The sequence below is a fragment of the Pangasianodon hypophthalmus genome, chromosome 21 (assembly GCF_027358585.1).
Source record: "Pangasianodon hypophthalmus isolate fPanHyp1 chromosome 21, fPanHyp1.pri, whole genome shotgun sequence".
NCBI lineage: Eukaryota > Metazoa > Chordata > Actinopteri > Siluriformes > Pangasiidae > Pangasianodon > Pangasianodon hypophthalmus.
In genome coordinates, this window is record NC_069730.1 from 19,556,520 (window position 1) to 19,570,261 (window position 13,742).

Consider the following 13,742-nt stretch of genomic DNA (forward strand, 5'->3'; position numbering starts at 1 on the left):
GAACATAGTTTAAGTTCACCTTAAATTAAGATAAACAAATTCATAGTCTAGCTGTAGGCAGTGGGAAGTGCCTCACTTGGCTTCAAATCCACTCCTCAAGCAATTTCAGCTGTCATGTGTGATTGCTTTTCTTGGTTTTTAAACATTTAAAATTGTGAAACAAGTCAAAGTTGAGTGCGTGTGTGTGCAAACAACAAAATGTTTCATCTTTATGCTAAAACCACAACAAAGACCTATGCGCATAGAGCCATTTTGTAGGGCTGGATAGCTTGAATTGGATCACTTCTGGAATCATGTATGGATGAGATGTATATCTAGCATGTCTCTTGGATACTATTCACAGGGAAGCAAACACAAACTGAAAGCTGGCAGTGACCTCTTTCATGGTTAATCCCAGAATCTTAATAATTCTGAATGGTGAACCACCAATCACACCATTTACAATAATTCTAAGGCTAATGCACATAATGTATATAAACCCAGGTGCAAGCCCCAAGGAATACAACATTTCAGGGTATTTACAATAGGGTGGGTGTTTGTTAGCATGTCTCTTCTAGAAAAGAAAAAAAACATTCCTTTATATGTCTCCCATGTACTATGTTTATGTTCCATACACAGAGCACGTAGCCTGTGTATCAAGCCAAAGTGTGAGCACTAATGAGAGGTCTTAAACTGAGACTTTGCTCTACTACTAAACACTTAAACTGAACACTTGAACTTTATTACTGAACACTCGAAACATAGTGTGCAAGGAGATCAATCTGGGTGGAAAAACCAAAGACATTGTTTAGTAACGGCACTACAAACAATAGGCCCCATTTTGGACATTTAGCAGTCTGCCAGTAACTAGAAAGTAATACAAGTTATGTTTTTATTGAATTTGCATTGGGTTAAAAAATGACTAACAGGTTAAAAACAAAGTTATCATGGGCCTTTTTATAAACAGAGTCCTCGGACAAAAGCAAATTGGACAAATGTCTGCTTGATTTCTTGAAGGTTGTTGTATTAGTTCATTCAGAATAAGTGCTTATTCAAAAATATGGCCAATGTGTACAGGGTCTACTGAGGGTCTTTCTGAGGTAGACATGGACTAACTTAAGGACAAAAACACACCAGTATCAACAAGTTTACTATATGATCCCAAATCTGTTTCAAGAACACAAAGTTCAGTTTGCTTCCTGCAGAATTCTGGGATGAAACTCATACCAAAGAGATGGAAATACTGATCCCCATATTGTAAACCATTTAACCTCATATGTGAAGCCATTGGGGGGTGGGGGGTGGGGGGGGTGGGGGGGTGGTTGGGATGGGGTTGGCGGCACGGTGGTGCAGCAGGTAGCGTTGTCACCTCACAGCTACAGGGTCCCTGGTTCAACCCTGAGCTCGGATTACTGTCTGTGTAGATTTTCACATTCTGCTCATGTCCGTGTGAGTTTCTGATTGGTTCTTCGTGGTTCCTCCCACCTGAACTGCTCAAGATTCATTGGTAAGAAAGTGAAAAGTCTTGAAGGGCTGAGTTTGAGAACTGTCCTGAACAAGTTGCATGGCAGGGCATCACCTGGGAAGTTCCTCGGTGTTCGTCAATGCTAATCAGTCATAAAAAAAATGGAATACCATAGAATAACACTGTTCATACTGAGGGTTATTTGAGGAGGTCCTTGCTTTGGTTATAGGGTTCTGCTGGGATGTTTGAGATTGGTGGTAGTTAGGGAATTTTAGAAAAAAAAACAGATACTGATCTGTAAACCATTTTACAGGTGCTCCCATGTATATAGCAGAAGTCTTCAAAAAGGAAGACTATTTAATTTCTACAAGAATGTAAATCAAGAAGCCTGGCAAAGCAGTGAGATCCTATGCAGACAGTAAAGAACGGGCTTCAGTCTCCAGTGGAAAAAACCTCTCTAGTAGATGCACGCAGAACACAACCACAGCACCGTTTTTTTTTGTTGGCTTCCTGTTTATCTTTAAAGTTACAGTTAGAGGGTCAATAAACCTGGGAGGTACGCTGTTAAAGTGAAATGAACAGCTTTTATGGTAGACACTCTAGTTGACTGAACTGCTTCGCAAATCTGCCCATAAGAGGCTCAGGCACAGATGTCCTCCTGCTGCCTGAGTTGCCATGCACTGATTGCTTGTGGCATTAAAGCATTGGTAGATAGTTTTGGCAACCCACTTCAATTTAAATCTATGCAAAACATAACAGAACACATACATGTATCCTGATGGAGTCTCGCTTTGTGCATGCTGAGGGTTGGGCCCGGGATTTTCTAGGATCCTCGGAATAAATGCTTGGGCTGTAGTTGACACGGATGAGTGCATGTGGAGGAGCACTCATCTGAGGCAGGTCATGATCATGAGAAAGAAATCCCACTGCTTGTTACCAAGTACAAAGGTTCAAAATTCTGTTAAATACTTTGATGGCTTTCCTTTTGTTCAAAAGAATCTGAGGCATTTACCCATTTTCTGTTCCTTTATAATGACTTTGACATCTTTCTTTTTCTGAGACTGTAGCTGTCTGATTTCCCAACTCACTGGGGTTATCCTGGGTGGGAAACTTGTGCCTTTGCACTTCCTCAGAAGAACATGTGGTACAGTGGAGGCTCTTAACAATGTTTAGCTTGTAGAATGAAACTCTGAGGCATGAGGCATTCCGAGTGTTTGAGCTGAACTTTGTTGTGAGAATGTCGGGCCGAGCACGGTCAACTCCTCGTGCATCTAACCACGGATACTCATTTTAGTGATTTTACAATGGTTTCCATTTTAGGTGAAAGGATGCGAGAGGTCAGAAGAAAACTTTTGATTTGAAAGGGTTTAAGATAAGCTCAGTGTAAAGGGCTCTAAAAACTAAGAAAAAAAAAAACCAAAGCAACAAAACTATGAAGAACCTGAAATCCTGAGATCCTGAAATCTATAAAGATGAGGGCATTATTACCCAGTTGTTGATGAAGAAAAATATAACTATAGGCTATAATGTTCCACAGCATTCCATGCCTGTGCTGCATTGAAGAGATGCTTTGTGAGTCACCTTTTCTGGTGATGTTAGAGTAAACAAGGTCATGCTTTCTCTCAGCATCAACAGAAAAGAAGTCTGACATAAACAACAACAAAAAAAAGGATGTTACACACTTTGGATTCATCTATAATTATATTCTAATAATCATAGGCAATGATATTACAACATTAATGCATGTAATCTTTCAACAACTAGGTTAAGCATCTATAGCTGAAATACTGTTTAATTAAAATGGAAACAGGAAGAAAGACATAAATGATACAAAGGCAGGTGGTGAAGGTTATTCTGAAGGACCTGTACATTCCTTAAGAGCCCTGGAACTTTTTACTTCAGTTTACTGTAATCATAGTGAGTTTAATCGATTTCTAATGACAATAGTAGGTTGCCAGAAAGGCAAGTGTTTCAGGCTTGTAAGGAGAACCCATAACAGATCTATGCTCATTCTGGGTGGTATTGATTAAGAGAACATAAAAGAAAATGCAAGAAATGCAAAGGAGAAAAAAGCCCTTTGAAATGCCATGATTGCTGACCTGAACCTCAAAGTCTTCCCTGCTCTTGCCATCTGCAAGTGTGCAATCAGAAGTCCAGTTTTCTTTTTTTAATTAAATTTTTATTAGGAAAGCCTGTGTGGCCAACAGACAGTTTAGGTTAGTAACACAGAAGACATGTTCCAGTAGTGCAGTGCTTAACGGACCAATGATCATGGTCATGGTTATCTTGGTTCCAAGATTTTAAATATGAACTTATGGCCACAATTTCAGTAAAATATCAAAGAATATTAGTAGTCCAGATGGGAATGGAGGTTTAACAGTTTGCATCCTTGAAAAACTTTACCGCACATGTCGAAAAAACACGGCATTTAGATGAATTCCAACTGCCTGAGTAAAGCAATAAAGAAAGCAAGACACGATATTTGCAAAGCATCCACATGAACGGAACTTATGAAGTCCTGATGGTCATTTGTAGATTGCACACCGAGCCGTCTTATAAGTATCGCACGTTATGTAGGATATTGCCGTATGGGTATGCATGTTTTCTTTACTTAGCTTGACCGTTTTATGTATGGATGATACAATATCCATTGGTGAGAACGTAGCTAGATAATAATAAGCAGTTTCTCCATTTCTGACCAACTCGCACAGCTGAGGTTCATGAATTCACATGGCAAAGTTCACCTGGATAAAATTGGTATAAAGCGCGAGTAACCACTGAGAGAAGCACATGCCGCTTTCACATTCTGCACCCTTTCCCCTTCGGTGATTTGCCTTTTCCACGAGGTGAAATGTATTCACGGTCGATCAGACTGCTGCTTTAGCTGAAAAAGCAGAAAAGTTTTCAGGCGTCTCCTGTCTCACCGTAGCAAGGGGTCAAAACTTTGTACATGCTTCAATTAACCCATAGACGTTAGCACCTCTGTAGCTAGTTATAAAACAGCCTCGCCTCAGTGTCTGGAGATGTTACAAAAAACAAAACGTAAGCCCTGTCCCTGAGGCACAGTGTTTTGTTCTATTGTATTTGCGAATGTGGATGAGAAGACAATAAAATCCAATTGACTTGACTTATGACAATCCCAGTCCTGAACACAGTTCCTGGATCATCTCGTTTCGAGAATACCTTTCTTGTTGAGTCAGGTGAGTCTTTGGGTGTTGCGCAAGCATCACTTTCCTATGCCTTCAACAGCGCTTTCCTTTTAACCACACAGGCAATGAAAAGGCTCACATTCTTTCCACCTGTCGAGGATCCACGCTACACAAAGCAGCGCTGAAACTAATCACATCAAAGCTCCCACCAACCACTGTTCAAAATAACACTAGTCTAAGTGTGGGAGAGAGAGTGAAGACTGCTATCTGAGGATTAGATCCGAATCTAAAGGCAAGCTTTTCTAAAGGTAATTGTCCACACAGTCGCACATGCTTTTGTGATCTTGTGGCTTTCCCAGCTTGTCATACAGGCGAGTCAAAAAACAGCGTTGCAAGGCGGACATGACTGATCTCCGTCATCTTATTTTTCCGATAGGTTTCCAGCGAGGAGTGCTGCATTTGCGACCATTCGACACAGGATTCTCAGTACCGCTGACCGTTTTCCAAGAAGGTTTAAGCAAGACTGGTCTGGGTTATTGCATCTCTAAAGCCTGTGACAAATTACTTACCATCTCCAAGGTTACAGAGTGTTTGAGGAGATTATGTATGATTAAACTCAGGCTCTATTATTCATTTGGTATGATCACAATGTTTCATCTGCACGAAGGGATATGTAGTAGACAAATGATTTTCACCAAGTGCTCAAATACCATTATGTTAACACACTGATTAAAATGAAAAAAAAAAAAAAAAAAAAAAAAGAAAGTGTGATGTTCTCCAAGCTCGTAATACTTCATGCAGAAAAATCCACAACACTCAGAATCATCTGTCATTATGAACGTACGAATGCGATGGCCCTCATTTGTCAAGTGACAAATAGTTAAGGGAGCCACTTTAAACATGATACTCTTACAACCCTAATACACACGCTCCAGGTCACGTCGTAGGCTAGCCATCTCTAAACATCTTTTACAGCTGTGTGCTCTCATTTCCAAAAAGAAAATTACAAATGCAAGAATAATCAGAAAATCTCATGAAGCCCTCTCTATCTATAGACTTAAACCCAAACAAATGGTTTTCCCCTATACAGACATGGGTGTGTCCTAACAAAAAAAAAAAAAAAAAAATTCACTTTAACATGTCATGGTAGCCAAGAAAACAAAAAGAACATGTGGTTTGGTATTGTGTTACAAAGAAGAGTGGCTAGGAAAGAGCTAACATTTTGATAGTCTCCTTTTTAGAACCATATTTAGTAATGTTTTGTGCCTTTGGAAATCTGGTGTTAAAAACATGTTAATGTTGTCATTTACTAAAAAGTGCTTTTTTTCGTCCAGGCTTTTTTTTTTTTGTGAGCTCCCAAAATTAGAGACTTAAAAAACCCACATGCTTTACTGGGCAAATTACCCCATTTTCTCTTGATTTCTGACAGGAAGTCGTGCACAAATTTGGATTAATATTGAGCTGGCCACATGTTTTTTATGCATGGACAGAGTGTGGGCACTTTTTTATATAGAATTTCTGCTAATTTGTCCACGACCACAAGTGCAAACTGTCGCTAAAACGACTATAATTAGCGAATTTCAGGAACCTTAATTTGGCTAGCTCTTGCCACTATAAGATCAAGGGCAATCTATTTGGCGCTGCAGGGCAGATCCGTTATCTTCGTCTGTACCTTAACGATCAGACTTTTTCAAAGGCGAGAAGGAGGAGTAATCAAACAGCCTGCTACTTTACTTCCTCCGCCGAGCCTCTTGCGCTCTGACAAATGTCACCCTGTTAAAATTCCTTCGTCCTGTCGCTCCCTTAAAGTCACACAGCTGCGCTGACTCAGAGCTCCTCAAGTGCACAGCTTCCAGACTCTCGTTTTGCCAGGAAGGAAAAAAAAAAAATCCCAGAGACACGTCTACAGAGGCGCTTTAAAGAAGAAGGTCAGACACAAGAGGTTGGAAAAGAGCCCTACCTCGAGCCCTACCTTGATACCGCGACCTGGCAGAGCTTCATTAATACGACAGCCAATTGCAAAAATAAAGTGCCCTTGAGATACCCCCTTGATGGTTGCAAACTAAGAGGAAAAACGAAGTGCTTGTGTGTGCTCTTTGTGTGATAAGAAGTGGGATGAGAGCAGAGCCATTAAAATTGCCATCCCTTCCCCTGCCAAGATAAGAGGAAACTCGTTCAGCCAGACTGACCCTTCCTGATTAAGAGGCTAATTCATCATCCGTCAATCAACTGGCTGTACTGCTTGTCAAAAATGAGAAGACAAAATATACATAGTTTCCTCGATCCTGCACTTCTTATTTAAATTCTTTTAGCATCAGTATTGCAATACAGGGATGTCAAAATATTCCTTTTGAAAGGTATGTTACTGAAAAGAGCAAATTAGCCCATGAAGAAAAAAAAAAAGACAAGTATAAGTGTATCTGAAATAAGCTTAATTTGAAATGTGCAGATAATAGTTGGAACTACTTCATGCATTTCAAGTACAAAAAACCAGAGACTTTAAACCGCAGCTTTAACTGATGAACTGTTTCACTGCCAAACTGAATGAGAACTTTTTAAAAGCTAAAAATAATATGCAATAAAAAAAGCAATAAAAGCAACGAAACATGACGTGCAGCTTGTAACTGTTGTCTGAAGCCTTATTCTGGCAGGATCTGCGTTTCATGGGGAGCTGATGTCATTTCGTTTACAGGTGCTACTCTTACAGGCGATTTTATTTCTATCGAGATTGATACCATTTGTTTTTTCTTCCTACTCCATTAACGAAATTCCAAACAAACATACATAAGACTTGCTAATGCTACTTACTGTATCACATCCTAAGTGAAAAACTGAGCAATGGCAAAAATATCAATGTTTAAGAAATCTCAAAAAAAAAAAAAAATTGCAGAAAATTAGATAGAAAAAGAAACTCAAACATAAGAAAGAGCGTGATCACGCAGATTGTTTAATCATTTATAAAGCCTAATTTCTAATTTTCTATAAATAATTTCATGATCCAATAATGTCCTTATATCACCATGTGTGATCAAATACCTGAAAAGCTAGAAATTTTTTTTTTAACCTTGCACATACAGACGATTTAGAGCTGTCCGCAAATATTTTATTACAGACGTTGTAGTGATAACTAATACTGATGGGACCTTTGAGCTGTTCATAGATTATGAAGATTTTTGGATGACAATACATGTTCTCAAAGCCAGCAAAACCTCTTTTGGTTATTTTTATTTATTATTTTTTTTACAAATTAGGAATCTGATCATGTAATAGTTTGGCTTGTCGGTGGAAAATACGGTACCGTAATTAAACCAAACAGGTTCCCTTAGCACAGGTCAATTATCAGAATATAACTCGTTCTCACCCATTTCTCTTTGAAGATCATATACTTCAGCCATTTAAAGTCGATCGGTTTGAAGGCCAAGAAGACAAACAGAGAGTCTTTCTCGTAATGGTCCGGCTTCTGGAAAGCTCCCTCGGGGTATGTTATTCTCATGGTGGTTTTGGAACCAACGTCCCGGGTATATCCGCTCACTGGAGCCTGATTTAACCTGAAAAGAAACGGATATTTGGAAATACAGCACATTCGATAAAACCTGTGCCCATTCTATAGAAGAAGAGATGGCACCGATCCGATGCCCAGGACACCCGGGATTGTGCCGAAACCAGCAAAAAAAAACAACAAAAAAACCAAAAAACAAAACAAAACAAAAAAAAAAACAGTGGATCGGATATCGGAGAAAAATAGAACAAATTCAGTCTGATCCCGTAACAGATGGAAAAGATTGGAATTGGATTTGGAAAAGATTTTTTTTGGAACTGGACATGTTTACATATAAAGAGACTTGATTGTATTTTTTGGCTTGGATTTATTTTAATACATTTATTATTTTTGCAGTGTAGGTGAAAGAGTTTAACTGAACAAAAAGCCGTGGTTTGTCATGTTTTAACTATATATTTTTTCCTGTATTATTTAAAGTGAAAGAAAAAACATTCAGGTGGACATCGTAATCGGCGGATAATTAATATTTCAGATTCGGTATCGTTATGAGAAAGAAAAAGTGGTATTGTGCCATCTCGGTCCAGAAACATACATAGGTGGTTTTCTCAGTAGGTGTATGAAGACAGAGCAGGGAAAAAAAAAAAAAAAAAAACTGACCACCAACCAGATCTTTTCAATTAGGATTTCAAAAATCACCACCAGCCAGACCTTTTCAATTACAGTCTGGACCACGTTCAAATCGTAATTGAAAAGGTCTGGCTGGTGGTGATTTTTGAAATATTTTTGTAAATAATTACACCACACACCAAACACACACACACACAGACTGTAAACGTTTTTCTAGGTTGTGCCGTGTGTAAATACTCACCTCACCACAATGTCGTATTCATCAATATGGGAGCCCAGAGACTTATTGGCCAGGATTCCACCATTACCAACTACTATACATCTTTTACAACTCAATCTACAAAGGGAAGTTAGAAAAACGTGATCATATAACTGAGTAATGTTTTCCTGTGAGCTGTCAATAAATACTTTATGAAGGTTTTAGATTATGATATTGGCGCTGATCAATGTAGCAGATTACATTCGTAGTTGGATAGTTTTAGGACCGTTGGCATAGAGGGCAGCTTGTAATTTTAAAAAGGGGTGGAGTTAGAATTAATTCATGATCAGATCACAGATATTTCAGCATTACTATAAATAACTAACTTGCTGACAGAAAGTACAAAAAATACAATGTGTTTTTTGTTTCTCGTGCTTTTGTCAATTTGTTTGTTACCCCGACAACTTTGTAATTTTTTGTTTTCACATTTGTTGTTATTTTACGTTATCATTTATCTACTGGAGCATCAGTGAGAATGTGCAAAATAAGAATTTCTTTGTACAAAGATGCTTGTGCATATGTCAACTTTCTTGAATCTTGAATCTAGTAGAACAAAAAGTCAACGTTTAAGCCTTTGCTTGAGGAAAGTCATTAAAACAGAGTTTTGGCATTATGTCTGTACTAATGAGTCTCATTTGAAAATTTCAAATATCATACAACTGAGCAAGAATGGTGAAAAACTGGCTTACGCTTAACCAAATGAACAACAGCCATGGTTACACCACTAACCTATGCTTGCTTCTGCATGAAAAAAGAGCCCTTATTGTTTATTCACAACAGTTTAGATACAATTTCTGTAAGGTTTCATGTGGGCTTTGAGACCTCATCTCTCACACTTACCTGTCAAGTTCTGGACTTAGTCCATAAGTCTTCGTAGCAGTTAATATAGTGTCTATGATTTTATCTGCAAAAAGTAACAGAAGAACAATCACGTGAATGCAATAGCACATCAGAACAAACCGACTGCATAGTTTTCTAATATCAAACATGCAGCGTTCGGAAACGCCCTGATGGAGAGAGACGAATGTGTTGTCGAGCCAAAGCGGGAGCCCGTGTGCCGCTGGAAGGTTTATTAGCATGCGGAATCTAGGTAATGGAAAAACCAGCCTGTAAAACAGGAATGCCATTTTTAAACAAAGAGCATTCCTGTGACAAAGTCTGCAATTTAATTCTCTTAGACACTCCGAGTGTGTCAGCTCGGGATCTAAATTTATCGAGATGTTTGGCCATAGTGAGCATTCTTCTGATGCCCATGTGGAATGTTTACTGCAAGAACACATCGTGCCTCATCTTCTGTTATCTCTGGAAAGATGCGACTTCCCAGCAATGGAAACAAAAGTGGCATGATAATTATTCACCGAGCACTTTATGCTATCGCAGGACTAGGTATGGGGATTTCAGCAAAACTCAGCATCGCCACGTTATTATCCTAAATATACGCTACAACCTCGACAAAAACTTAACGACAAAATGATCTCAATGTGGCAATAAATAATGCCATAATATACATTTCAGATTGTTTTGTAGTTTCAGAACATTGACCAACTAGACTGTTACTCAATGTAACATAAGCACAAACGTCTCTGTCCTGAAGACTTCGGGAAACGTAACCTCTGACTGTTACAAAAGCACTGACGCTGGAGACTCCTTCCATAAATGTTAAAAAAAAAAAAAAAAAGTCTCCTCAAAAAAACCTTTTTAATCTGTTTATGTGGAACGTCCGCCACGCAACTGAGTATTATAACATGTTACACTTTCGCTACTACAAAATGTCTGACTTATCCTTGTGTAAGAATATTTAATTTGTACAAAAAAGGCTAAAGATTTCTGATGTGTCCCTGAATGTGTGAGAAACATTACACAGCATAAATTAAAACACATCTGGAGTTTCCCAGTAACACCGTTCTTAATGGCGTTCTCATGTACAACATCTGGTTTAGTATTATATACATAAGCACATTATTGAAGAAAAAAAGCAGAGGTGCTTATGAGTGTGTGGTTAGTGGAGTAATGACTACCTATAATGGCGCTGACTGATGTTATTCAGCCTTGCTGAGACTGAATGAAATGAATGAAATGGCTGGATATTAAAATGTTCTGAAAGATATTAACGAGCGTGAGTCTCGTTTTCAGTTCTCATTGTCAGAATTCCTGCTGTACGGAATACCACCCGAACCACAGGGTTAATGATTTGAAGGAGTTGAAGGCAACGCCAGTGGTCAGTGTTTGGATGAATTGTTGACAGCTGCCATCAAGCATCACCAAGGCCTAAGCGTAAACAGCGGGAGGACCACACCGACATTGGGGAGGGGCAAAAAATTTACCGCCACAGGTTCCTCACTAAGACCTGCGAAGAGCGATGGCTACTAATCATTTTCACATAATGGGATAAACACTTCATCCAGGCATCTCTGCGGGCAGTCTGAACAAACGAACTCCTCACCTTCAGTATATACTGTTTTGGCAAGGGAAAATCAGAGCGTGAGTTATTGAGGAAAAGACCGTGCTTCACGCAAAAACACTTTCAGATTGTGGGAAATCGACGTGGAGAGAATTTCCCCTACTTCGACAAGCTGAACATTTGAATAATCATGCTGTAAAGTGTTTGAGCTGGTTGCAGAATGAGTCATCAAAAAGCATGTGTCTATTCAGTACACAACCAAAAAATCTCTATAACAACTCGGTAGGCCTCTCCAAGCTGCTCGACGTGACTCATCTTGAGTGACGGAAAACAGTTGTGCAATGTGCAAAGTCATGTGAAAGATCTATATCAGTGCACTGATTCTAATACATTATAGTCTATACAGTAAAATGATTTTTTTCTTTAAAAAAAGAAGTGTGTAATCGCTGATCTGTGACGAGACATTATCTAACATTTATGGAAGGAGTCTCTAGCGTCAGCGCTTTTTATCAGTCAGCGGTAGAGCGCTAACTTTACGTTTTCTGGCATCTTCAGGACAGAGGAGTTTACACCTTTGCAGTTTTGCAGTTTCTGCGTAACATGATGTAACAAGCTGCGTTTTTTTTGTCTTATTAACTTCAAGAGAAAATAAAGAGAAGCTGGTGAAGGTACAGCTGTTTAGAGCTGCTACAATGCAAGTGAGAACAGGAAATAACTTGTTTCGTGGACGTTCCACAACTATAAACGCAACTATAAACTAATAAAATGTATGACGACTCACTGCTTCATAAACAATAAAAAACGAACTAACTAAGCAAACAGACACGTCTCGCCTGATCGACTACATTTGGAGAAAGTGTATCTTTAAGGAAAGTGTCTTTAGCGTGTACATTTTATAACTTTAAAATGAACATTGTTAGTCAATTTTCATAATATTTTATATAAAGATGTCATCTATCTCAGCTTATTTGGATTTCTTTTGCACAGCTGACTTCCTGCTGTTGCTTTTTTTATTGTGTTTTATCTTTAAAACTAAATGTCACGGTACATATCATTGTTAAAATCTCCTCAAGCACTGCGTCATGATATTTTTTTGGCGTAACCCACCATCGAGCCGGCAGACTAAGGCTTTGGGCTGATATGAATGTCGAACACTTTCTCTTTCCCTTTCACCTGACTTCAGTTACCTGAGGATATATTTTCACTCTGAAGCCGTGGGTGGATAAAAGAATCCGTTTACGCTAAAACTGGCAGCAAAGCAGTACCTATTTTTATCTCTCATACTCGAGTGCTTTGTGGTCCTCTATTCACGACCCACACGTATCACGTCTCCGTGTGAATAAAGCTCAAAGGAAAAGTCCGTTGCTCCCACGATGCGTGGAGAAAAGAGAAACCCACGGTAATGTAAACACGTGACGCTCTCTTTACAAAGCCTCCGTGTATGCGGACGTGGCGGGCCTCAACGCCACACACAAAGCTTACATTCAGCTCGGCTCGTCTCCCCGCGCTGCAAAAATGTGACCGAGCGCTCAAATCTAAGCTATCTTTCCAGATTGGATCTAATCAGAGATTTTCAAGCTGTGGACGATGATGAAACGCGCATTCACGCTAACAATCATGACGAGTCTATAGATTTATACACCATTACCTCAACCAGTGTAGGTAAAAAGGGATTGGCACAATAGCGCCATTCTTCAGGAGGGACGTTTTAAGGAGGAACATTCTTGTGCTTTGATGATGGAAAGATGACGGGTTGCGTTACCTAACCTCACATATGGAGCTCTTAAAGCAGCTACTTCGACAAAATAAACATTGTTTAAAAAAATAATTCGGCTAAAATTGAGCTTGTGCACCCAGGTAGCATGACGCTATGCTCGCTAAACGGTAACATTCGTTTTGATTCTTCATTAGCCCTTTCAACATTGTCATCCTTTTGTTTTTTTTTGGTTTTTTTTCAATTTCCTTTTAATCCTTGACTGCTCAGCTACGCTCTGCTCTATTTTCGGATTAAATTCTGCTACAATAATAAGTTCAAATCTAAATAAAGCAGATACATTCCCTCGACTCACGTATCCATAATACAATGAGAACAAAAAAATAAAGAAATAAAACTAATGATAAAAAAAAAAAAAAAAGGTGCATACCTTGTGTTTTCAATCCAAATGGAGGTAAATAATTGTGGACTTTCGCCAACCGCTTAAAGTTCAGGTCAAGAAACATAGGTGCTGGCTTAACAAACCTGTAAGGACGAAAACAAGACATCAGAATGTAGGTGTTTGACACAACGACTCATTTTGCACTTGATTTACAGGAAATCTCAGGAGCACAAAGTAGAATATAAAGCTACAGTGAATATTCTACAG

General features: G+C 38.9%; 1 protein-coding gene across 6 annotated transcripts in view; it reads right to left on the reverse strand.

Moving 5' to 3' along the window:
• Window positions 1–13,742, reverse strand: part of st3gal3b (ST3 beta-galactoside alpha-2,3-sialyltransferase 3b) — a 63,425-nt gene that overhangs the window by 11,013 nt on the left and 38,670 nt on the right. For all 6 annotated transcript variants that reach the window (XM_034314501.2, XM_053227750.1, XM_026946333.3 and 3 more), the window contains 4 exons: window positions 13,524–13,618; window positions 9,819–9,882; window positions 8,961–9,056; window positions 7,955–8,141 (listed from right to left, as the gene is read on the reverse strand). In XM_034314501.2, the coding sequence (XP_034170392.1) occupies window positions 7,955–8,141; window positions 8,961–9,056; window positions 9,819–9,882; window positions 13,524–13,618 (442 nt within the window). The remainder of the gene's footprint in view (window positions 1–7,954; window positions 8,142–8,960; window positions 9,057–9,818; window positions 9,883–13,523; window positions 13,619–13,742) is intronic.